The sequence below is a fragment of the Coloeus monedula genome (genome assembly GCF_965178545.1).
Source record: "Coloeus monedula genome assembly, chromosome: 3".
In the NCBI taxonomy this organism is placed as follows: Eukaryota; Metazoa; Chordata; class Aves; order Passeriformes; family Corvidae; genus Coloeus; species Coloeus monedula.
In genome coordinates this window covers 109,318,340-109,345,336 of record NC_138783.1, presented here as the reverse complement: position 1 = coordinate 109,345,336, position 26,997 = coordinate 109,318,340, and the positions used below count along the sequence as shown (strand labels likewise).

The window sequence follows — 26,997 nt, the reverse complement described above, 5'->3', positions numbered from 1 at the left end:
ATAGGGTTTTCATTCACTTCTTAATCCTCTCTCCCCCCCCGTGAAAAAAAAACCACCAAAAAACCACCCCCAAACAACCCACACCAAAAAGGAAACTTAAAATAAAGCAAAAATAGGTGGGATTCTTGTAGTTTGTGTTTTCTTTTTCACAAACAGCTGATACAAACATGCCGTTGTACTTCTGTCTGCAATGTATCAAAATCTCCAGTTTGCCAGGAATGAAAATATATGAATGTCTCAGAGTCAAAGGGGGAAGGAGCTCAAGTAGTGATTTACAAGAAATAGGTGGCAGCTGTTGCCAGCAACACTGTGGAAGGTGTTTAGGCAGTCTTTGTCCCTAAGTGTCCAGCACAACCCTTGAGCCACATTCTGTAGCCACAGCAGGAAGATTTTGCTCAAGCTGCTCACTTCTGTTGTTCACCCTTCCTGAAGTCTACAGCCTCTTTGTTGTTTCAAGTGTGCTCTAAAGCTTACATCAGAAATCCTTGCCCAGAGAGGGCACAGAAATGAATTGTTTTGTGACATGAGTATACGACTTCCTAAAGCGAGAGGTTAGATTTGCTTCAGATTAAATTTAAATATTTGGGCTTTAGGCTATCCTTGCTGTGCTCTGCCTGTGCTTTATGTTTTCCAGTTCTGTTTCTTCAGTTCCTTTTGCTTTTCCTTTGATTTAAACATGTTGCTATGTGTGCTTACTCAGTTTTTCTCCCTAGGCTTCAGCAGAGAATGCTGGAAAGTTTTCTTCTCTCTCTCTAAACCTCAGCTGAGTACATGGAAAGATCTTTATCCTTTCCTCTGGAAGGAGGAAAAGCACTGATAGTTAGAAGCCTCTTTTCCCTGCTGAAGCATTTCTCATCCAGGTTTTTAGCCTGCACCATTCTGGAATCAACCTTTCAGTGAGACATGCAGTGTTGGAACTGCCAGTCAACAAATACTTCAATTGCTTTCTGATTACTCTAGGAAACTCAGTTCCCTTCCCTAGAAGGCCTGTGAATTTTCAATGTAGTGAGGAAGTCTTCAAGAAAATATTGAGAATGCATTTTTGTGCGGACTAACCTCAGGGAATTAAATATATGTATATAAGAAATGCTTATTCCTTCATGCACTGCACAGATTTTATTGTTTGTTGATGTTGGGGGTTTTGTGTATATTGTGTCAAAGTTCAGCTGCTTGGACACTTCTATTGGTGTTGTTATGCTTCTATGGATGAGCCTGGTGCTGGATGCTCTCCAATGCTTATTATCAGTGATTTTAGTGATCCTTAAGTTTCCACAAATCACATTTCTTTCAAATGGTGGATAAAGCTAATGTTATTTTATATTTAACATGTGCATATAAGAAAGTTGTTTAGCCTTTGCAGTTTGCTAACGTTTGCCTTAATGAAATAAGAAAGTACAGCCATTAATTATATCTTGCAATAAATCTTTAACTAATATTACTGTAGTCCCTAAAGGACTTGTTCATAAAATCCTAAACCTTGTGTTGGTTTGGTAAAAATGAAGGATTATTGCAGACTTTTTCTCAAATATGATCCTGTTTCATAAGGGCTTTTGAGGCATGAACCTGTCATTTCTTGCTGCATATGCATTGAGACATGCTGTGTGTCATAAAGCCATACTGTGTGACCCAGAACAGTTTATCTGTTCTTTTTTGTTGAACTAAACTTCGATGCAATTGCAGTTTAAAAGTACAGCAGCTTTCTGATATGGTCAGTTCTAGAAAGATTTTAATAGAATTAAAATAGAATTTTTTAAAAAAATTAAAAGCTTTTAAGTAATTCAGCTTTTGTTTTTCCTTTGTGTTTCACCAGTTGAAAAGATACAGAGCCAGTGGGATGAAGTGCATGGATACCTCCAAAGCCGGAAACAACAGCTTCAAGAGATGTTGAAGGATTCAACACAGTGGCTGGAAGCTAAACGAGAAGCTGAACAGGTTCTTGAACAAGCAAAAGCAAAGCTTGAGTCATGGAAAGAAATCTCCTACACTGTGGAAGCTTTGAAAAAGCAGAACGCAGAACTTAAGGTCACTACTGAGTATTAAAATATTTCCATTTGAGTTAATGAGATCATTAAAGAATATGTCCTCTGTTGTCCTCTAACTATGGACAATGTACACTGCAAAAGATCTTCCATAGCAAATCAGAACAAAATTAAAGTCTAAAATATGTGTCACATATCCCTTGAATATGAAATTGGTCTTTACTTACCAGATATAACAAATATCTGGCTGATCTTGCTGGAGGAACACCTACCTTTTTAGCACAAGTATTTCACATCCCTTCTGTTCAACTACAGCCTCAGCAGCACTGGTACTGCAGACTGGGAAATCATGTAGTATTGGTATGGCTGTCTTCTCTGCTGATGAAGCTGCATAGGTTTTCTGGAAGTAGTTGAGAAAACAGGGGAAAAAACCCAACTGTAGCAAACTATATGGATATATTTTGGAAATCAAGCATTTTAGATTTGCCACAAGATAATCTCACCAGATTCAACCTCGGCAGGGTTATTAACTGAAAAAATAAGCCTGAAATGGCTCCTCCTATGATTTTAGCACATTGCCACATTATGGGTGCTAAAATGTGTTAACTTACATAGCTGAGCTATATGTCAGGTAGAAAATATTCTCTGTTGCATCAGTTTTTAAGTTTCTTATTATGGAAACAGTCATACTTTGGTGACATTCTTCATGAATAAATTTTGAGAACAGCAGTTTAAGATTAATAGTATCTCATTGTCTAATTGGGGAAATCCAAGATTAAAACCAACCAATCAATCAGCCTTTTAAGGTGAATCCTGCCTCTATGGGAAAAGAGTTGCACAAGTATTTTGTGATATATTCTCCTCTCCTGCTCACCAGATTTTTGTATTTTTTTTTAACTCCTGCCACTCAATTTTTGGTTAAAGTTTGTGGGCTTAGAGCAGTCTTATTTACACATCTGAATGGTAATGAACTGCTGTGAAGAGTTAATGGGGTCCTCATCAACATTTTACTGCCAGAGAAAGTATATGTATGTCCAACTTCATGATTGGTTCAGTTATCTCCATCATCAGTTATTGTATTTAGAAGTAGATACAAAATCTGTTGGTGTTTTTGCTTGCTTTTTTTTTCTTTTGCTTGCCTGAGCACAGAAATGTTCGTCAGCCCATTGTTTTAGGGCTGAGCTAAGGTTAAGTTTTCTCATTTAAGATTGTACCAAAAGGGTCATTGCTTGGGAAGGGTAGATTATGGTAAACAAGGGCAATCACTCACTAATGTATTGGAAAGAGTTATGGATCATGTGTAGTACTGTCATTCATCAGCATAGAGGACTCCCATTTGTCACTGTCTTCCTGCAGAGATACAGCCCTGGCTTCTGCCCAGTGTTTGTTTTAAAAAAAGGAAAAGCTTCAACAAAGTCAATGCCTCAGCTCTGCAAAGACTCAATTAACAAAAAAACAGTTCTGTGCAAGCACTGTCTTATGTCACAGTGTTGGAGTGTCTTATGTCTTGAACACAAATTTCTTAACTAGGAAAATAATTGAAATTATTGCTTTAGAAATGGATTTTTATCCACTTTTTTTACAAGAATATATGAAGTTGAGATGAGGTCCATCTAAGGGTATATGCTTTTTGAAAAAAAAAAAAAAAAGGGTTTTTTGGATCAACATTATCCATTGAGAGAAATAAGAACATGCCATCTTCTCTTCCATCCCCAGAGTTCTAGAGAAAGAATACTAGTGTTCTTATTCACAGGATGCATCTCTACCTATAGAGTTTGGGAATGGAGACCTGCAGATTCTTTTGCTTCACTTCAGAAGCACTTGGGCTATGTGTATCCTCAGCCATTCCCACCAGTCTGGATCCAGTGGGATGTGTTGTGTGAAGTTGCAGATGTTAATCTATAATTATAGTTTCAGTCTCACAGCTAGTCCATCATAATTCGTGCCCTCATGATGATATGAACTTCAACAAGCTCTACTCTTCCAGGGTTGTTTACTTTCATTTATTTGGTTTTGCTTAGCCTTTCTTCTTCGAGTCTGGAAGAAATTCACCTCTGTCTTAGAGAATAGGGAGTAGGAGGGGTGGGGGAATTTATTTTCTTCTTTTTCCTTCTCCTTTTTGTATTTCTTTTGTGCCAGCCTTCCTAGAGGAATTATCTTTGTTTGCCAGAAATTCCTATTGTGTCAAATCCCTCATCAAAGTTTCTCAGATGTGACAGCATCAGCTGTTATGTTCATGCTTGAGATAAGGGGTCATGAAGTCTAAGGAAAATGGAAAATTTTTTTGAGCTAGCAGCTTTATGTTTCTGCTGTACAGTATTATCTAAACTAAAGGACCTAGAAATACATCAAGTTTTCAAAATAAATGCTTTCCAGGCTTCTGTGCCAAACACATATATTTTTCTGTCCCCTGAAGATGTAGAGTAAGTAGGCTGTCTTTTGGCTTGCTATTACACTGATGAAGAGGAAGCTGTCATTTCTATTCTTTTTTTTTTTGAGGGAAAGAGAGAGGTCAGTGCAAGACTTAAATAAATTCTTCAGACTTATTAATTTTGTCAGCTTTGTATCTCAACACAGCTTGGTGTGAGAAAGTAGTCACCAAGTGTTCTTCTGATTTGCTTGTTAAACACTGTAGGTCTGCCTAAAGACAGCTGAATCAATGTGTAAGTTCCTTTCTGCTCTAGGGGAACTTTTAATCAGTGCATGTGTTAATGCATTTCTGTTAGGGCATCCTTATACATGAGTACATGGTAAATTCAATAATACCAGTCTTTTGTTTATTATTTTTTTACAATGCCAGCATAAAACAAAAATCTATAGCTGGCTTGTATTTGGCCACTAATGTTTTTAATAGAATTTGACAATTTTTTTCTGACATTTAAAAGAGAAAAGTAAACAGGAACTATAGCTAATACTTAAAAATATTATTCATTTGAATCAGAAATTAATTCAGAGTTAATTTGCTGAGAATTAAAACTTTTTTCTTCCATTCTATTTTTTTTAGTTTGGTATTTGAGAATTAAACTGGTGTTAGGTGTGGGGAGCCAGAATATGGCAATCTGGCCAATGGGAGTCTTTACCCATTAAGTCCTGGTTTTTATTGTTCATTAAGTGATGACTGCAGATGGGTAACTCAGCAGGCTGAAGGCTGTAGGTATATAAATAGTACACAATCACACCTCAACTCCTTCCATCACCACGTCATCAGAACATAAGCTAGTGTAAAACTAACCTTTTCTCAATAGGATATTGAACTTCTGTTTAAAAGAGGAGAAAAAAAAAATTAAAAAACCACCAAAATCCCAAACCAAACAAAACTTCCAGGATTGCCTGTTCACTCCTTGACTCCTTGCTTTGGTCAGAGCTGGTAAAACATTTTCTCTCCTTCTGTACAACTTCATCTGGGAGGGCCAAAGTGAGGAGGAGGAAGGATGGGGACAATGTTTCATTCCTTTCCTTCTTTGACCACTTATTTCTTCATCTACACAGGAAATTAAACAGCAGCCTGATTACATCCTCTGTTCTGTTGGGACTCAAAAGGCCAGGCAGCCTCCCTCTGGTGTGAACAGGGTGTGAACTTTATGTCCTGAATTTGTGGATAAGGCTGAGGCTGCCTTGCTTGCCTTTGTTGGTTTCTTGCAGGGTGGTAACTTACTAGGGATTGTTTTGCTGTTCCCTGTGCACCAAGATGAAAAACAAAATCAGCATTTTGTGGGTTTTTATTGTTCCAGGGCTGACAGTATACTGCTTTGATTTTAGTAAAACAATCAAGTTCATGTTATTGACTATGTTGCAAACACTGAATTAGAACCCCTTGATTAAAAAAATAAATTCTTTAAGTATATAAATAAAACAGGCTACTGATATACAGAAAAAGGACAGAACGACAGCCTGATTTTCCAGATTTGTGGTATATACCCAGAAAAGGATTATGTTGTACATACATATTGCTATATTTAAACTACTGTGCATCATTGATTTTGTTCCACTGGGCAATCCTGGGATAGAATAAAGTGAAGCTCTGATTTCATTACTTGTTTTAAATTGAGGGCTCTTAATTGCACAGACTTTATTCCTAATAACATCAACTAGTGTCTTCTAATTAAAAGTTTAAAATAAATTTATACCTAACTGACATGATAAATTCATGCTCTTAATTCTTTAAGCCTTTTAATAAACTCAGCAAATTCCAGTGATAACACTGACAAAAAAAAGAGAATGCTTTAAAAAAAAAAAAAGTCAAAAAGAAATTAAGGTAATGAAGCATTTTCCTTTAAAGAAAAAAAAAAAAAACCAAATGCGCTCTTAAATAGCTAAAGATAAATGTAAAAGGGAAAAGAGGGAAAAAAAAGGATGCCATGAATGTAATTCTGAAGATTACATTGCAGTCATGTAGGAAGACAGTTAATGGGCCTCTGGTGGGACAGACAGGTAAAACTTTTACCACAACACTTGGTTCTCAGTGTCTGCACACAGAGAAAAGTTGAAGCACGTGCTCCTCAAAGCTGTAGAAAAATTACATATCAGTTTCCAGTAAAATAGAAAATACAAATTTTTTCCATCAGCAAAGCTCTCTATATTCATATTTTCTTTCCTGAGTGATGACCTAGTGTTGTAGTGTCGGGAAGTTAATGGATTAATGTTGAAGTTAATGGTGAGAACAACACTTTTGGAAATAACCTTGTAACAGATCTTCCCTTTTTTTTTTTATTATAAAACAGGGTCTCAAATATTTTATGAGGTCATTTTTATTCACATGAGTCTTGGCAAAAAGATCTTATTTTCAAAGTAAAGTTTACAGACCATCAATTTACAAGGCAGGCAAAATGTTATGGTAAATCTTCTGTATAAAGCAATGAACAGTCAGTCTGCTGTGATTCTTTGGCTGAGAAAAAACATTACCTGCATTCCTGTGTAATTTTAAACAAAGAGAAAAGTAGAGTAAAACAAAGATGGATTGACCTAAATGTAGAATAGATACTTTCTATATAAAGTCTACAAAAATGAAATTATTCTTACTGTAGAATTTTTTAAATTTTGTATTTTGTATATATATTATTATATTTATGTAAATATTAAAATTTGTATATTTATTGTATATCATTCTGGCAGGAAAGGAGCTCAGCTAGCAGACTGTTTCCAAAACAACCATCTGCCTGTACCATCCTCAAAGAAGTAGTAGTGGTTTTCCACAAAATTATCACCTCTCCTGTCTATATCTCCTCACTCAGCAAAGGGAAATTACTTAAAAAAAAATTTGTCTAGACAGCTTCATCTTAGGTGACCTTAACCATAACATGTTCAGACGGTTTTCAGGATTAGGGGTTCATAGGCTCCTCCTAATGTTTGACTGGTAGAAATAAGATCCCTTGTACAAAACAGATAAACAAGGTGCTGCCTTAGTACCTGAGGCTGTTTGGTGCACAGTGACTGTGTGATCTGCCCCTCTCATGAAGGAATAGCACAGGAAATGGAGGAAGTACCTGTTTTCAGTTTTAAATAATGGAGAGAACCTAGAGATGGTGAAATAGCCCTTTAACAGGTAAGAGTTTGGGGGGAAAATCAACCCCCCCCCCCGCCAAAATTCCATTTGGACTATGTTCAAAGATCTTAGTCCCAGTCTTAATCAAAATCACTTTACAGACCTTCTGAGATTAAAACATAAACACATAAATTATTTATTTATTCTTAGAATTTAGACTCTTTCACTAGGGATTACATGTAAGTTCAGCTCTGTGTGGAGAATTCCTTATGTGAGTCAAAACAAGATTTCAAAAGGAACACTGCTTTGGGAGAATGAAGGGAAAAAAGCTATTTTTTTCTTCACAGGCATTTCCCAATTTATGTATTAAAGCACAACAATAAAGACAGTCAAGTCTTACTGTTTGTTTTTTGTCAATTGCTTCAAATGTTTACATGCAACTTACTATTTCTATTTGCAAATACAAACTGGTTTTCAACTTGTATTGTCCATTTTATTGGCTAGTTGGAGTCTCTCTAGTACAAAAGTACAAGTAGGCGATCAATTATCTTTTCTCTTTCATCTTGTTGTTACACATTATGGATTAAATATGCAGCTTCAGTGCATTTATATGGAAATTTGCTCTGAGAGAAAGACTAACAGGAAAGATGCATGGGAGCTGGCTGCTGGCTGAGTGAGTGCTCTGGATTTCCTGGCTTGCTTCTGCAGTGAGGCAGCTGGTCTAGGTGGAGAGGAGAAAGAAAGGAGAGGAGAAAGTGGGGAGGAAAGGCGGAAACAAAGAATGACCAAGATTTAAAAAGCTTTTTAGTATGAAGCATAAATTAGCATTATAAAGATATTAATAGGTTTACTGGTAGTATTTTGCTGTATTGCAAATTTAGTGCTGTTCCAGTAGATGGCACTAATTACATAAACAATTTGCTAAATGAATTAAATTTTAAAAAAACAACCTGAAAGCACAGGTATTAATTGTCCAAATCAGTATTATTTCACAGTATAAAAAAGAAAATTAGTCAGAATATATTATTTCACTATATTTTCTATCCCAGTATAATTCAGTGTCACAAATAATTGTAGTTTCTATAATGCATAATAATGCATCCATCTGTTTGTGTCTCAGAAAAGAATAATCAACATTCTAATCAGTGTTTATAAATTTGAGCTGTCATGTCTTTTCCAGCATTTAGAAGTTGGTTGCTTGGTCCTCTCAGAGTGTAGAAGTAGTCCTGTGGTCATATCACTAAAAGAATTTAAAACATTTAGAAAAACTGATTTTCATTTCCAGTAAATGTGAGGATTTTTTTTCTTTTCTTTTTTTTTCATATATAGATGGTGTTAGTTATTCTGCTCCTTCTCTAATAATCATAACAATGTATGTGATCATTTTATGTTGCTCTGAGGATTATTCTTTCTTTCTTTTTTTACTTCAGCAATTTGCAAAAGAAATACGACAATGGCAAATAAATGTAGATGTGGCAAATGACATGGCACTTAAGCTGCTCCGTGATTATTCAGCAGATGACACCAGAAATGTACAACTGATGACAGATAGCATTAATGCATCATGGGCTGCCATTAATAAAAGGTAGGATATAAGTTCTGTTATTAGATTTGTTGTTAAACTCCATTAATATTCATTGTCCAGCTTTGGTTGGAGATTATAGAAGATGTAACTTTTGCAAATGACGTGAGTGTAGTGAGAAATGATCATGACTCTTCTGTAGAAATTTTGGAAATAAGTCTTTGGAATACCACTTAATTCTCGCAAAAAAAAATTAGCTTCCTGCCAATTTTCTTCTGCTATTAACAGTTGTCAACTAACTTAAGCTGATAGGCTATATTTCAAGTATTTAAAATTGTTTCATATATCTGTACTATCTCCACATCACAATCACAATAGTGATTCTGACTCATAAACCAAATCTGAAAATGACAGGCACATCCTATTGAAGCAGGTTCAAAGTAGAAATATTATCCTGTATATTTGAAGCAAATCTCTAGTCAAGAAAGTTTTTATTAAATCCTTGACCACATTCTTGATTACATTTCACAGGCTTTCAGTGTTTGGTTTAAATACCAATTCCTTATTAAAAGCAATTTTTTTTTGCAGCTTGCCAACAAATTGTGAATCATCTAATATGCAATCTATAAGATTAGAACATGTTGCAGTAAAAATTACTTTCTTTGTAGTAGTAAAAGAGTTTTAAACCACTACACATGAGATTAGATGTGTAAAAATTACATGAAAGTTTTTCATCAGTATCTTGGATTAAGCTTTATAGTTTATAACTCAAACTAGAAATGAATTAGATCTTAACATGTTTTTAATTAAAGTCCATGAACAAGGCCAGAAAAGTCAGTTTAGCTAAATATGCAGTAAATTCAGTAGATCTTCTTGCATAATGGCAGTTACTTAAATCACTGATGACTACAGAAGTTTAATGCCATTTTTTGTTTAATTTGATGTTCATATGAACGAGTCAATTTAGCAGCATTTTTTCCAAAGCAAATTTACCACTGACTTAAGACCCTGTTCAAATGAGAGAAGGGATACTACTGATGTCCTCTAAAAGAAAGGCATACAGTAATTTGAAAGCTTTTTATTTTTAATTAAACTGAGATTTTACTATAAACATTCCACTTATACCTGCTTGCATTTCTCCTGTCATAGTAGTAGCCATTTTAGCTTTATTAGAAGTAGCCATATTTTTAAGAAAAAATGTTTTGCTCACTGTGGCCTGAGAAGCAGTTTGGGGGGACTGTCTCTTGCTGGATGAGAAAGGCTGAGGGTCTAATTCTCAAAACCTTTCTCCATGAGTAGATAAAACCATCAGCTCAGAAGGATCAGACATGAGAACCAAAGGAAAGTGCTTTTGTCTGTATTTAGAACTACAGCCCCTGCTTGGTGAGAAGTCCAGGATCTGTGTGTAGCTGCTGTGGATGCTCTGTATTAATTGTAGCTAAGGGTGCATCTTTAAATCTGTTAATGCCTCAGGCACAAGCCCAGGTGTGTCTAATGTTGCCCAAAGATGAGAATTGCCATTCTTGTGTGGACTCTGCAAAGTATTAGGCTAAGAGAAAGTACAAATTCTTAAAGACATGTTCCCTGCAAGCTTCTATAAAATGCACAGACATGTTAGATGAATTACTGTAGTAAATATTTTCTGTCTAAGAAGAGAGCTGGTTAGGTGACTGAGTTGACATTTCCCTTTAAGAAGTACAAAAAAGGTAGGAATAAGTATGAACTGTGAAACGAGTATCCTAGTTTTTGATTGTATGATGTTGCTATATTTCTAATATATTTTTAATTTAGTGTTTTGTATACGACTTTCGTAAGTTCATGATTTGGGAACTTGAAAAAGAAGCATGCTGCAAACAATAGTTGATAAGCTTCTCTAAGGGCTGGATCACATTTTTATTGGTCTTTTGTGAGACTGATAAATATGGACATACTAAGGCATCAAGTCAGCCTAAGACTTTTACTTGGAAGATTTTCTGCACATGTAGATTTTTTAGGTTTCTTTGAAGCACTAGTCAGGCATTTTGCTCATGCAGCAGCTCCTGAGAGAGGTATTGAAAAAATGTTCTAAATTTCTGGAGGGATTTAAAAGCCATGTAGATGTGAGACTTAGGGACATGGTTTACAGGTGGGTTCAGCAGCATTGGGTTAAGGGTTTCACTTGACGATTTCTGAGGTCTTTTCCAACCTAAATGATCCTTTTGTTAAACAGACCTGTGGAAGAGATAATGAAGCCCATGGGCCTTAGGATGACTTAAATGCCAATTTGTTCTGGTTTTTGGGGGAGGATTTCACTTTGGTTTTTTTGCCCTGCTCCTATGCTTCAACTCTTCAGCTTTCAGGTTATTGCACAGAGAAAAAGAAAAGGGAGGGGGGGGGGGGGGGGGAGGGGTATGGATTTGGGGATCTTTTGAACTGTAAGAGAATATTTACTCAGTAGAAATGAAACTTGTGAACTGTTTTGCCCCAGTCTTCAAGAAAGACTAGTTTTACACTCAGATGTGTATGCAGTGATTTCAGATATATCCGTGTGTGTTATTTGCATCTAGACAATGAATAGTGATCTGATAACTTGGTCACCTCACAGTGATGTAGAAATAGATTCCAAATTATGTTCTTGACCATTTCTCCAGTATTTTACAAGCAGTTTTATCACTTTTTATGCAGGTCTTAGGTGCCAACAGGAAATATTCAGCTAAAGATTTTGCTTTCTTCTCTCTATATTGCTAAGTTAAATGGCCTAATTATTTTGCGAATATTTTCTTTTAAAAATTAAGAGTTGCTTACATTGTTTTGAACTGGTTTTCCTTTAACCTGTCATTAACATCAGAATTTTGTGTCAGTGTAAAAAAAAAGTGAAACCTCCTTTTCCATGAACCAGTTTACTATGACAACAGGCAGGCAACCAGTAGTAAAATTCCACTTTGCCTGTTGGTAATAGTTGCCAAAGCAAGTAGTTCAGTCATTAAGGCAACATCTGCTAGCTGTGTTCTGTTTTGCTTAAGTAGATTTGCAGCTGATTGCTGTGTGTTTACCCTTTGCCTTACTGTTGTGTTTTATAGCATTGAGCTATAACCAGGACCTGCCTAAGTCCTTTAAGAGACAAGCTGGTGAATGCTTGGTGGTTGCTTCCCTTTTTTTCACTTGACACTTTTTAATTTTTGCTTTTGTTGTTGATACTGCAAAGATACACTAAAAAGCACATGAACTGATCACTTGGGCAAAAGCCAGAGTGACTTGTAAACAGGTCTCTTCTTCTTTAGAAGCATTGACTTTCCAAGAAGTAGCCATATTATTTAAGCTGAAGCAATGAAAGAGAAAGTGATCTCTATTGCTTGCGTTAAGAAAAATAAATCTAACAGTTGAACTGAAGTCTTCTCAAGAGGGAAAGGAGGGCAATGATAGAAGCAACCATTAGAAATTTGCTATATAAAAAAATGTTTGTTATAGTAGTATTATTTTACCTCCTTTTGTGGGCAGACACATTTTATGTGAATTACCATATAAAAGCATCAACAGTTGCTTGTAGTTTCCTTTCCTGTGAATCTACCAAATGTGTTAAATATCATTAGCTTAAATATTAATCTAAAAATGGACTTAGATCTTTCTCAATGGAGAGTCAATTATGGAAAATTATTGCATCACATACTCTTGAGAATTGTTTAGGATTCCAAACCACCACTGTGTAATAGACATCTTCAAATATTAGCATCACCCATCAGTTCTGTGGTCAAGCTCAGTGGAGGTCAGGCCAGGTCAGTAGGTGTTGGGAGCTTTCACTGCCCAAGATGCTTTTTTGGCTCCTGAGACAATATAGAGGACACACAACAACCTAAACATAAAAAGTAACTTTCTTCTCCCCACTACAAAGTATGAACAGTGAAGAATCAGTGTAGGGAGAGGCAAGGAGATGTGTTTCTAAACCTGTTTGAAAGACCTAAGGTACCAACTCCCATATTTAACTAAGAATGGTGCTAATTCTCTAATGGAGCCAGTTGTATAAACACCTTGATTTTGCACGTCAGCTGGACAGTATAAAATGCAAATGGCCAAACAAACTAGGACATAAACAGTACATAAGTATGATGCATATCTCCTTCATACGTAAATGCATAATAAAACAGTAATTCTAAGTGTGAAAAAGCTCATAAGCTAAATTTGGGGTTTCAGCAGCAAACTATTCCTAATCAGTTGTTGCTTGTCATAAAAATACAATTTTTAGAATTTAGCATTTATCTACACATGAATTTTGTAAGCATAATTTTGTTACCTGCACAGAAAGAGCTCAATCATTCTGCTGCAGACAGGTTTTCTTAATATACTCTACCTGTCCTAACACTACATTACTTGATGTTACTTGTGGAAATAATCACATTTGCTTTACAGTTGTATTGCATTGTGGATGAGAAAAACTGCATTTACACAGAAGCAGCAGCCAGAAGTGTGAATTGTCTTGAGTTATACTGAAGATTCATAGTTGGTTTCAGTACCTAGACTGTATGTAGGAGCCATCTCTGAGAAGCTTATTTGCTCATTTTGGCTCGGACTGCTCAAGTCAAGCAGCAAAGAATTCACAGTCTCCAAGCAAACTCGACCTTCCCCTTTCCATTCTCCTGCTGTTTGGAAGCTTGGTTCACATTCCTAAAATCTGTATAGAGCCATGAGTATGAGCAGCTCCAAAAATTCTCTGTGAGGGCAACTTTGTGGCCATGGGAATCTTGTTTACATGAGAAGTCTGTTTACACATCTGTGCCTGCAGTTGTTGTCCTGGCTATAGAGCTGCATTCGTGGGGGTGTGAGCAAAAAATCCTTGCAAATGTGACTTTAGATGAACATGAAGAATGTCATTTTCTGATGTAAATTTATTTTTTCCCCAAAAAAAATATTATGAAAATTTTTATTCTTATCATCATGCTGTGGTGATTTATTGATTGGTTTTCAATATAATTTTGCCAGGCTCAGGAAAATAGACATGAAGAGAGACTGCTTCTTTACAACCAACATGTCATGCTGAAGCTTGTTATTTACACCAGTTTAGCAATGGATTCTAATTTAAAATTGCAAAGTCTGGTGGAAAATATTGAATGAAATTGTAGGGCAATTCTTTTGTTTTGTGGGAGATGTTGATAATATATTTATCTTCATTGCCTTCATATTTAAAGAAGACATTTTCAGTCTAGATGTTTGTCGGATGCTGCCTTTGAGAACTTCTCTTGGTTTTAAATCTTTAAGGCCCTAAGTACTTCATCAGTAAAACTAGTCACACTAAAAGAATCTCTTTGATCCATCACAGTTGAAATTATGTCAAGGACCAAATAATTTTGTATGTCAACATGTTTATTTTGAAGAACTAATGTATTTCTGTTGACTATGATTTTGAACAAAAGAGACAAAGTCTTCAAAAAAGCATTTATTCTGGAACTCTTCTGAAAAGTCTGAATTTTATATGGAGTCCTTATGTTTTTCTTATTAGAGAACTGGACATAAGAAGCCTTTCATTTTCACGAAACTAATTTGTCAGTAAAGCACTCCACACTTCTCAGAAGTTACTCTCCAGCAGAGTTAGGAAGCTCTAAAGAAAAACTCTGTATTTGCTGCTTGTGATGCAAAAATATTAAGCCTTTTGTGTTTAGAATATGGATGTCTTTAAAGATACCTAAAAGTGGTTTTCAGACAAAAGATTAAAGTATTTTTTGCTATCTGTGTTCCATTCTGTTACCTTTATTTTAAATCCTCAGAAAAGGACTGTAAGAAGGGTCAGAATGGCATGGTTTTGATGCTTTAATTTGTTATGTTTATTGGTTTACGTTTTACTTATATCATTTCTTAATATATCCATTTTTAAAAGCACACCTAAAAAAACCATTTGGAGCAGAGGGATTATTTTATGATGATAAATAAAAGAGAGGTAACCTATTTGAAAGACAATCTACTAACTGCCTGCAATCTCAAACAACTTTTTAGGTACAAAATATAATATCAGTCTTACCAGCAATGACATCAGTCAACAATGCTTTACTATTTTTTCTTCCTAATATCCCTCAGAATGATGACATTTCATCACATATAAGAAAAAAAATTGTAAAAAGAAGTAAATGAAGCTGCCAGATGAAGCTCATATAATCAGATCTAGAAAGTCAGCTGCTTATATTCTAGTTTAATCTTCGTTCTCCACTCAGGTGACAGTACTTCTTTGTGCAGTGTTGACATCAGTATGTGGATCCAAGATGAGAATTCAGTTGATGGTAGTGACTGGTTTTGGCTCATTTTTTGAGAAGACAGTCTTGGATATGCTTTCAAAATGCTGGTAGGGTGCACTGAAAAGACAGTGTTACCCAGAATACTGTGTGATTCATCATTTCCACCTTTGTGAACATATTCCTGTGATTTTTGAGAAATTCTTTCACGATTATAAGAAGGAAAGGTTCTTGAGTTATTTCAGGAGAAGGAAGCATCAGTAAAACAATATTTGACAAAAGGATCTATGGATCTTTGTGACTTCAGGGACATGTTTCTTAAAAATTTTAGATGAGTCTAAAGATACTAAATTGTCCCACCACTTGAATATATATATATATATAGTCTAGTATCTTTATCTCTTCCAGAAAGGCAATAGATCATCTGTAAGTCTGCTAAGTCCTCCCACAGACAAACAGAAATGACCTCACAGAGAAAAATGTTGCTGGTTTTAAATTAAATGGTGCTTTTTTTGTCTGTTCCACAAAGGATTTGCTCAGATTTCTAGACACCACGAATTCAGCTCATTGAGAGTTTAGTTGGTTTGGGTTTAAAATCACAGAATCACAGAATATTCTGAGTTTGATGGTACCCACAAAGATTATCCAGTCCAACTCTTAAATGAATGGTTTATACAGGGATGGAACCCATGACCTTGGTGTTATTAGCACCATGCTTTAACTGTAATCCAGTATTAATTATTTAATTGTACACAATTAAAAAGGAAAATAGGACTGGCATTTTGCAAAGAGGCCATCAGTTTCCAATAGTGTGAGCAAGTTACCAACAGAAACTAAGCAAGAAACAGGCTGAGAAGACCATTCCTTATTACTCAAACTCTTGCTATTTTTTTTTCCTCATTTTTGGTTTTTACTTTGGTCTTGATTAAAACAAAATTCTGTTTCTTTGTTCATGATTACTGTGTGTTAAATGCTCTTTACTCCCTTCTGTTGAAAATGAGGACGTTTCTCATATTAAAGGGAAATTCAACTGGACAAAACCATTGAATAGTTTATGGAACAGAATTCTAAAGGGAGAGCAGTTTTGTGGACAAACTTGAATCATAACTGCAACTTAATGTGGGTATGTCAAGGAAATGCTCCATTTGAGAAATATTCCTCTTTTGCATCTGCAGGAGATGCAGGAGGAGCAAGGTACTAAGGAAGACTAAGTTTGATTTTGTGAGAGAAAAACAGAAATGTCAATTTTTGTTCCCATCTCATTAGAAAATTAAGACAAATGTGTTGTTCTTTCTCTTAAAGGTGAGATTTTTAGAAGTAATTAGAGAATTTTAGTTTCTGTTTGAACAAGAACAGAAGCTAATGCTCTGTGCCCTGAAAGTCTAACCTTAAATCTATTTCCTATTAGTCTGTAGATAAATTAACAAACTATAGCAAACTGATCATTGCTCTCATTCAAAGCTCATGAAATAAATGAATGTCTTTCCATTCCCCTCAATAGACTTCTTATCAGGCTTCATGTCCTTTAAAACAAACTGAACAGAAATTAATAAAGATGATGGACTTGAGCAGAGTGCCAGGAAAAGGAATTTGACCTCAGTTGCTTATTTTTTTTTCCCTGGTGTTTTCCCTGTATTTTGGTATTTCTTCAGCTGTTGTGCAGGCAGTCTAAGCTTTCCCCTCCCTGGCTTGTCAGTCATGCTTGAAACTGAGGATAATTCAGTCTGCTATTAATGCTTAGTCTCTCTTTGGAAGTTACCACCAAATGTGTCAAGCTGACAATGGCAGTGCTTGTCTTTTTTGTGTGGCTGTTGTTTAGCTGTGACTGAAATGCCAATCACATGCTTTTATATAAAGTCACAAAGAAATCAAAAAGTAACGAATCCCCATTGTTCCTGATGAGGATCAGTGGTACTGGAGGCTGATGGTTGTGACTCTTGCTGACCAAGGCAGAGATCTGGGGAAGTGGCAATACAGAGGGCAGAATGGAAAGCAGCAGAATTAGCAACAGGGTTTTCTTGCATGTCCTAAAATAGATGTGGTGAGAAATCACTGAGAGGTGAGATTAAACTGGTAGATCTTGAGGATAGAGCATTTCTGGTGTGTCTGATACAAATGCATAAAATAGGAAACAGTAAGCAAGCAAGGAATTTGTGAAAAGGAAAAGATCAGTAGGTTCATGTTGTTTATCATCCAGTATCAATTACATTTTGACCAATACCCCAAAATTAACTGACCTATGATAATTCCCTGACAAATTTAATAAATGCATAGCACTTCCCCAGCTACTAAGCATTACATCTCCCACAAACTATAAAAAATATTATCTTCTGCAAATGATAAGAAATAATAGCTCTTGGAACTATCACTCCAGCTGGCATTTCTGCAGATTCTTCCTTTCTGCAAGACACACAATCAGTTACATATCTGAGATATATCTGCTTAAACATAATAGTGCCTTGTGGCAGTGCATTATACGGGTCCACTTTGTGGTATTATTTTTATCTGCTTAAAATGTGCTATGTATTTCTGAGGTTCCATTTGTTTAATTGACACAGGGTATGGTAAAAGCAAAGTTTTATGAAGTGCCTACAGGGCCAAGCTTGCAACACCCAGTTTCCACTTTCTGCATTTTATCTTATTAATATTATACATTCTCTATAATCTTTCTTTTCTTTTTCTTTTCTTTTCTTTTCTTTTCTTTTCTTTTCTTTTCTTTTCTTTTCTTTTCTTTTCTTTTCTTTTCTTTTCCTTTTCTTTTCTTTTCTTTTCTTTTCTTTTCTTTTCTTTTCTTTTCTTTTCTTTTCTTTTCTTTTCTTTTCTTTTCTTTTCTTTTCTTTTTTTCTTTTCTTTTATTTTGTTTCCTTTCCTTTTTCCTTTCCTTTCCTTTTTCCTTTCCTTTCCTCTTTCCTTTCCTTTCCTCTTTCCTTTCCTTTCCCCTTTCCTTTCTCCTTTCCCCTTTCCTTTCTCCTTTCCCCTTTCCTTTCTCCTTTCCCCTTTCCTTTCTCCTTTCCTTTCCCCTTTCCTTTCCCCTTTCCTTTCCCCTTTCCTTTCCCCTTTCCTTTCCCCTTTCCTTTCCCCTTTCCTTTCTCCTTTCCTTCTGAAAAACATTATGCTGTTTATTGTCAGTAATGGTAAAAAGTTCCAAAATTTCCATGAGTTCTTAGTGTTTGGAGTATGTCTGAGGTTGATGCTTCAGCCATGTTAATTAATTACTAGCAGTTTCAGTTGATAAACCATATACCTTTACTGATTCCAAGAAGTTAGTTTGTTTTTGAGGTCGTTTACCTGTGAGTTTCTCAGTGAGGATTTACTCCAAGGGATGGGAAGCAGCTCTTCTAGGGCTTGTCTTCTCTTTTTTTCCAGTGGAAACACCAGCAATATACATTTGTCAAATAAGATGGCACTAAGAAACCATAGCTCAGATCTGCCTTTGCTGACACCCTTACTTTTTACACTGTGCTACCCTTTGGAACTGTGGACATTTGTCACTGTTACTTCTTTTCAAGTTGGGGAAAATAAAAGTAGGAGTACGGAACGTATTTATTAAATTTTGCTTTAGCTAAATTAGTTTTCATATCATGTCACTGCTTTAGTCCTTTTATGTCTGATACTATTTTCCTTTCTGCTGATTGGGAAAAGGTACCCAGCCCAGCCTCAATAGAGTGAGTTAAAGATGGACATAAACATTAATTCCTTTCATTTTTACTATCTTTCAGATGCTAATATGTATTGGAACCTTCATTAAGCTGTTGGTCTTGATTTGAAATACTTAATACCTTCAAGGCAACAGCTAGTTCAGAACCCAGCAGATTATACTGAGTTTAAATATTCCTTGTAGTACCTTTCGTTTTAGACACATCTATTGAATCTTTCTGCTATCATATTCCTAATGATTTTTTTCCATTTGGAATTATTCAAGTTCTTCTGGGTTTTATTAATCTCAATAAATTTGCCATTTTGCTCTTCATACCTTTTTCCCAGTGGTTAATTACTGCACTTCATACCACCTTTTACTACTCCCTTGGAACAGGCTCCTAATGCTCAGGGTTGAACATTATTTACATTATATACTCTTAATCTCAGTTTTGTTTTATTCAAGAGGTTTCTGTAACAAAACTTTGCATCCCCAACTTGCTTCCTAAATAGCTGCTTGTATAGGGGTTATGATATACTTTATGGATTTCTTTGCATAATCTGAAGTAAAGCTAAATCATCAGTTAAACTGATGAATGCATCAGTTATGTGCTTATTTCCAAGCCTAAATTTGGAAAGTGGTTTGAGAGCAGGTAGACATATGTTAGGGAAAAGAAATGCATCTCCTCAGATGTTGGATAAATTATCAATCATACGTAGAGGATACTTGCTTGACAGTGAGTACAAAATGATAGATCTCAAGCCAAATCGAGTATCTTTTTAATGTAAACACCTGATAACTATTTCAAAAATCATTAAGAAGGAAAGAAACATTGCAAATCATGCACTACTTAAGAGTTAGATTTGGATGACTCTGCCAGAATTGCCTGTGAGAACGCAAAGTTTCAGGTATATCCATTTTTATCTTGTCTCTTCATAGCAGAACAGTCAGACTTCGTCACTCCCAGACTTAGAGTTTTGGGTATTTATGTCTCTCTCCACTCTGTCAAATGGTCCAGAATTGTTGTTTGAAGGGTTATGATTTCTTCTGCGAAGAACTATAGTCTTTGAAATTCATGCAAAAAAGAACTGAGGTAGAACTATCAGAGAACATCCTGTTCCCTTTGAAGTCCGCTGAAGGTTAGCCATTCATCTCAGTAGAGTTAGGGTTTTCTCTGCAAGGCTTTTGTATCAATCACATGCTGAAGTTCTCTTGAACTGAGAGTGAGTTGAGCACCATCTGAATTTGCTGAATTGGGCTCTGGAATTTCATTACTTAATTATTTATTTGTATTTGCATGATCCTGCGGAACAGAACTAGAGCTGTAGTTTCCTTCCATGTTGTTGAATATGCATAATAATAAATTATTAGTATTTCTCTATATTATTATATTTCTCTATATTATTCTCATATTACCTCTGGTTGTAGTTGTTGTTTTACCATTTTCTGCAGCAGATCTATTTTAATCAGATTCTCTCCTTATAGTGGAGAATTTATTCTATATTTCAGTTTCTGTAGCAGTCTGAAACTTCCTGAAGAGTAAAGAATAAATATACAATATGGAATGGTTCTTTGCAACTAATATTTTTTTATTAGATTATATAGATATAAGAAGCAGTAGGCAGGCTACTTTCTTTCCTTCTTATTCAGATGCTAACCAGTATTGGTTACCAGCTGCTTCTGACCTGAATATTACAGAGGTGTTTTGTTTTTTTCTGATTAGCATTTTATGCTTTTTAAAATACGTTGACAGAATATATGTTTTAAAATATATTGAGTCAGTCTGATCTGGCAGCATCTTTGAGTAATGTGAGTACTACTTGAGGCCCATGTTTTAGAGGGGAAAAATAATATGTGTGTTTATCTAAGTGTTTATTTAGTGTTACTTAATATGATGTGTGGTACAATAAGAACTGTAAGTGCTGCCAGACAAGTTTTCCAGGCTGGGAGCTGAGGCTTCTCTCTCTTGCATTGTAGCAAATCACTTTTTTGCTAGGCCATGGAGTTCACCCCTCAGAGGCTGATGCTCCAAATGAAAACTACACTAACAGTTTAATAGTATCCTTTGTGAGCTGTAATTGATTTCATGTAATGCCATCAGTGCATTTCACAGTCTTATTAAATCTAGTTGTTTGTACAGTAAGTAAGGCTAAGAAAACAAGCGCCTTTAGAATATAATTAATTTCATAATCAGTTTTAATTATACTTTGCTGTCTTAGAAAGCAAAGATTTTATCTTACTAAATTGCATCTGAGTAATTAATATGCGTTTATTAAATGGCACAGTTGACTGCCTTGGAATTTTGAAAGAATGATATGTTTTGGAATGCAAGGAAAAACTTAATTCTACGTATTAATAGACTGTGAAGTATGAAGAAGACTTAAACAGAACAATAATATTTTTGCTTCTTTTGGTAGAATGAGAGATTAGTTTTGTCTGTTTGGTTTTAGTTTTGATTTTAGGGTTTTTCTCCTTTATCTGACTTCTCTCTTGGGAATACCAGAATTGTTAAATGTTGTCTTCCCGTGTCTTATTGGGCCATTGAATTATACAAGGATTAGACTGGAATCTGTTCCATGAGTTCAGAGAATTGAGGGGGGGGGAGTTGTGGGGTTGTTTGTTCTGCTGGACTTTATTTTGTTTTTTACTTTCCTTTGGATTTTTTTCTTTTTACTTATTTAGTGGTTTAAGATACTTTTTTAGAATTTCGATTGAGGGCTATTTAGAAAAGGCTCTGGACTGAATAAATCAGAATATTATTCTGTGTCTATAAGTAATTTTTAATGATACCTCATGTGTCTGCAATTGTTGAGTGTTGTTCAGATTCCCTTCTCTTTAACCTGATAACAGTTAAGATTTATTCTCTGGAAAGTGATTGACTTTAATGAAAATTTATCAGGTGATTAGAAATCACATGTAAACAAACTGTTTTCGATAGTATAAAAGATAACCTCTAATTGATTGTAATTACAAAGGAATCCCCTTAGTTTCATTAATGATTGTTCTGTAGCTCACCATGTAAGTGTGATAATCTATGGTTATGATGAACATAGAAAAAATGTACAGTTATAATATGTTTTTATATATTCTTCACCTATGCTGAGGCAAGCCGAGAAAGTGACACAGAAGTGATGGAGGCAAGAAAAGCCTGTTAGAAAAAATTCCCTCTAATTCTCTTTCTATTTTCATCCCATTAAGAGGCATTTTAGGAATTGTAGTAGTTTGAAAACAAACCAGTGGGAGGCACCAAGTCAGAATAACAATTTAATAGGGAAATTAAAGAAAAGGAAAAAAAAAAAAGAAAACACTGGTTCAAACTAACAAAGTCAGACTACAACCTGACACCCTGTTAGTCAGGGTGGTGGTGGCAGTCCGATAAAATGGTGGCTGCAGTCCTCCTGAAGTGGTGGATGTGGTTCTGTCGAAGCAGTGATCCTGTAGAAAGGGTCTGCTCTTCCTCAGAAAGTCCAGTGGTGGCTGTGTAGCTCCTGTCCTCTGGAAATCCAGTGGAAAGGTTGTCTGTGGTGTTCAGAATGTCAGATTATATCCAGGATGGGATGCTTGGTTCCTCCCTCTGGGTGGAGCATCTCACAATGGGGTAATGAGTCATGAGGCCAAGTGTTGATTAGGCTCATTAACAGAAGATAGTCCGGAGGGAGTTATCTGGGAGTCATGCGGCAGGACAATGATGGGCCATTAACAGCAAGATAGTCTGGGGGGAGGAGGCAAGGAAACACTGCCCCACCTGATTTCAACAGCTCATGAGGATGGTAATGGAATATACTGCAACCCAGGACAGGAATGTAGGATCCCATAAGTGAATAGAGTATAAGAGACAGAAATTATTTTAAAAAATATATTTAAAAATTAGAAGTTTTACTCCAGGATAAGACAGAACCCCTTGTGCTGATGTTGGCAGGTGCTTAATTAAAAAGGGGTTGTTCAAAGGTCCTACATAGAAGTCCATGTATGTGATTTTGTTCCCCAGGGGGTGATATTTCCTTTGTTTTTAGCAACTCTTCTCAGTCTCATAAAAAATACTATAGAAGAGACGGGGGATTGATATCCAAGGTTCATCTGAAACTTTATGAATTTATCTGAAACTTTATGAATAAACACAGGGTTTGGGGTGGTTTTTTTCTCTTTTTGCTATTCATTATCAATTGTGCTTTAAAAAGAAGTGTGTGGGACAAACAATCTAAATTCAAAAATATATTTTCAAATTGATTTAGTATCTTTAGTGACAAAGAGGAAAATGCTGGGAGAAGGGTTGATGATTTTTGTTATTTTCATACAAGTCCAGGCTATATTAAGAAGGTCTATGAGAGGTATAAATCTAGAAACAAGCAAGCCAGTTAATAATATCAAAAGAAATCATTTCCCTCTCTTGCTGCATCCATTTTCCTAAGTACAGAAACACCAGAAACATATTTCTTGTTTTGAAGAGATTTATTATTCTCTGTTCAGAAAACTGTTCGGGAAAAACTACTTGCATGTTGCATAATAAAGTGAGTAACTGCTCATTGAAGCATTTCCCCCTTTGCCTCAACAGATTTTTAAGAAAAGACAAACTATGTGGGCTTATCACTATGATCAGGAGATGTGTTAGAATGTTCTAATTTTCATAACTGAAGGAACTGTCATCATTAAGGAAACTGTCTAATTATCAGGGAAAGAGCATGACTTTGTCCATATGAAGACATTCTGAGTTCCAATCGGAGCATGGAAACGTTGAGGGCTTTTGTTCTTCCTCCCTGTGGAAGTAATGAGAATCAGCAGAGAGCTGCCTTTGTGCGTTTATTTTGGACCAGCTGTTGCACTTAATCTCTCTGTATGCACAATTATGTCTGGAATTTAAAATTACTTCACTGCTTATTCATTTGTTATAAATATGGATAGTGCAGCCAAGGCAGAGATGCCCTTCAACTTGTCTGAAGAAACCAAGTAAGCTCTCAGGCAGTAGATCAAGTTGTTGAGAAATTAGTGTAAGGTAGAAGTACTGCACTGTTGAGGTTTAACCCCAGCCTTCCAGCTCATGTACTGGGCATGATGTTCTGTGGCGTGGAATGTCACTTTGGACAGCTCAGGTCACCTGTCCTGCCTGTGCTTCCTGACAGCTTCTTGTATCCTCTACCTGGCAGAGCATGAGATACTGAGAAGTCCTTGACTTAGGGTAAGCACTGCTCAGCAACAACTGAAACATCACTGGGTTATCAACATTATTCTCACAGAGAATACAAAACACAGCACCGTACCAGATGCTAGGAAGAAAATTAACTCTATCCCAGCTGAATCCAGGACATGCACGTAGAAATACAGACAGAATGATATCACTGGTAGGAATCCTGTTGATATGGCTGAATCAGCAGGGGCAGCACCAGTATATTCCCACTGGGATCCCTAAAAGGAGCTTGTTTATTCAAAGACCTGCAAAATGAAATATTTCCTTCCTTAAGTTCTCCACATCTTCCAAACCTCAGGAAGATATTAGCAGTGATAAGATCAGGCAGAGAGTTCTAGAAAGTTACTGTTGCCTTTTAGAAGTAGATTTTTCACCAGGTTTGTCCCTCAGTCCTTACACTAACAGACTGAAGCACAAAATGACTTTAAAAAAAAGCCCAAAAGCCTGTCTTTAGAGTACAAAATTCTTTACCAGCACACCAAAGCTTTCCTAGTTCCTCATTCAGAACTCAAGTAGTTTGGATGCTGGTGTTGTAGCTCTGAGTTTGGTTGCAGTTTGAGGCTTTCTCACCATTTACAACAAAGTAATTTCAGAGGTAGAGTTGCACACAGGTGAGCAATCTCCAGTACTGTAGGATCAACTTGGTTAAGAACATTTTCCAACAAGCCAGACAAAAGAGTGATAGTAGGACATAAGCTTGCATATATAAAGATCACTCAAAAAATTTATATCCACATCCACATGCCAGTGATCTACAGCAGACAAAACCTAGTACCTCTGTTCAGATGGTCAAACTAAAAGGCTCATTTATGCAGAAGTGTTACTGGAAAAATCCCAAGTGTCCCTTACTGTGGTGTTAAGCTAATTGACATCCAGAAAACCAGAGGAAAGCAGTACTTAAAATACTGTCTCAACATTGTTTTCCCCACTGCATGTTGTATCAGGAATTCCAAAGTTAATCTGCATATTAATCACTTACTAGCATGTATTAATAACTTCAACTGGCACTGTAAAATACAGTCCCTAGATTCTGAGAGAAAGTTCCTCTAACCAGCATTCCCAAAATTAATGAATATTATTAATTTTGACTTTGACTTTCAAAATTATATCAATAATAGTTATTTTAAGAATTTAATTTTCATATCTGTGACATCTCTGTGTTCTAACTTTATCTGAGGTTAAATTATTCTGCCTCTTTGATTGGTTCTTTATCAGTCCAAGTTAAAGCAGCTGAAGAAAAGTTACCAGTGAGAGCTTAAATTTATTTAGTAGTAAAAATTAAACATTCCAATAAAGCTTTGCAATTGTTCCTTTATCATATTGGTACAAGGGATATAAACCTAATGAAAAATGTGCAAACTTTTTCCAGCATTAACAGGAAGAGGCATGTAGTTCAAATTCTCTGTGATAGTTGGCTGCAGATAAAGGAAATTCAAGTAACATTTTTTATTTTATTGCATTTTTTGTTGTATGGAACTGTACTTTTAGAAAAGAGAAAATACAGTTATAGAGAGAGAACTACAAGAACTATGGAAGTAAAACCATTTCCTGATGCTTTGTCAGCCAGTAGTCCAGCATATTTTACTTTATATCTCAGTAAGATAACTTTAGATCACTACATTCTGCAGATGGAAGTGTGATTTAGTGACCTATTGAACACTGAATGATACAGAGTTGCTTTACTTTTATTGCTTTTAAAGAAATACAGAACAGAAATTTGTTACTTTGTGCTCTGCACTTACTGTGTGTCCTGAGTATCTCAAAGCATTATTCACACACTGACCCTCAACGTATCTCATACTGTGAATAAGCATTACAATTTGAAATACATAAATAGGTACTCATAAATGTGAATGATTGATACCAAATTATGCAGCAAATACTACAGTTGAAGAAAAATCTGATATTCAGGCTCACAGAGCCTATACAAACACTCTATTCCTTGTGTTGTATGGCATTGGGTAGTGTTGAATGAAGTACTGTTGTGATACCTTCAGTCACAGAATCACAGAACATTCTGAGGTGGAAGGGACCCACAAGGATCATCAAGTCCAACTCTTACTGAGACCATCATTCCCTTACCTTCCACTCCTTGTTTGATTCTATATCCAGATGTTCAGTGGTATAGAAGTTGTATTTTGTTTTATATATTTATTTTGCATGTATGTCATGGTATGAACTCTGGGTTTTAGTTAAAAACTAATACAATACCTTGATTATGAACTTGAGGATAAAACAGATTTAAGGTAACATAATTTTCCCCTCCTTTTCTTCATGAACATTTTTATACTGCTATATTTAAAAAGATATTAGCTTTAAAAGTTCTCAGCATGACAGCAATGTCCTGAAGCAGAGGCTAGTAACCTTCCTTTTTTGTGGATTTTTTTTAAAAACCCTTGAAAACATCTTCCTGTCAGTGTAAATGTTCACACAACACTTGACTCACTTCCTCTCCCACCACTATCCCCTCAACTCAAAGCCTTCTTAAAAGAGCCTCCTAACTTCTGTCCTGCAACAAAACTCATACGACAACTAGAGTTAGTGAGTCCACTCTCACTGATGCCACCAGCTCCTAAAAATCAAATTTACAGGATGATTGAAGACCAGATTGCCAACTTTTAGACATAAAAAAAATTTAGGCTTGTGTAAAATTCAAATTATCTAAATTATAGCTGATTTACTGTTGTAGTCAGGAGAAGAAAATTTACTCTAACCTTGATCTGGTATGACAGATGTGGATAGACAAGGGAGGAGAAACTAAATTCCAGAAATGCTAGTGTCTATGTTTTATAGAGGGAGTGTAGTTTGCCTGTCCTCTGGGTTTCTAGATGCAAATAAGATAAATCCTACCTTTAGTGTTTCTTCCTTGAATAAGAGGCTTTTGGTTATACCCTGTGTGATTATTTTTATATCATAGTAGAACAGATTAAATCATGATTATTCTATTAAAATATATATTTTTAAATTGTTATTACTATCTTTTAGTATTTTAGGAGTATGC

General features: G+C 35.6%; 1 protein-coding gene across 5 annotated transcripts in view; it reads left to right on the top strand.

Annotated features, from left to right (window-relative positions):
* DMD (dystrophin) overlaps window positions 1–26,997 on the top strand; it is a 999,626-nt gene that overhangs the window by 727,974 nt on the left and 244,655 nt on the right. For all 5 annotated transcript variants that reach the window (XM_082277447.1, XM_082277448.1, XM_082277450.1 and 2 more), the window contains 2 exons: window positions 1,811–2,022; window positions 8,892–9,046. In XM_082277447.1, coding sequence (XP_082133573.1) covers window positions 1,811–2,022; window positions 8,892–9,046 — 367 coding nt within the window. The remainder of the gene's footprint in view (window positions 1–1,810; window positions 2,023–8,891; window positions 9,047–26,997) is intronic.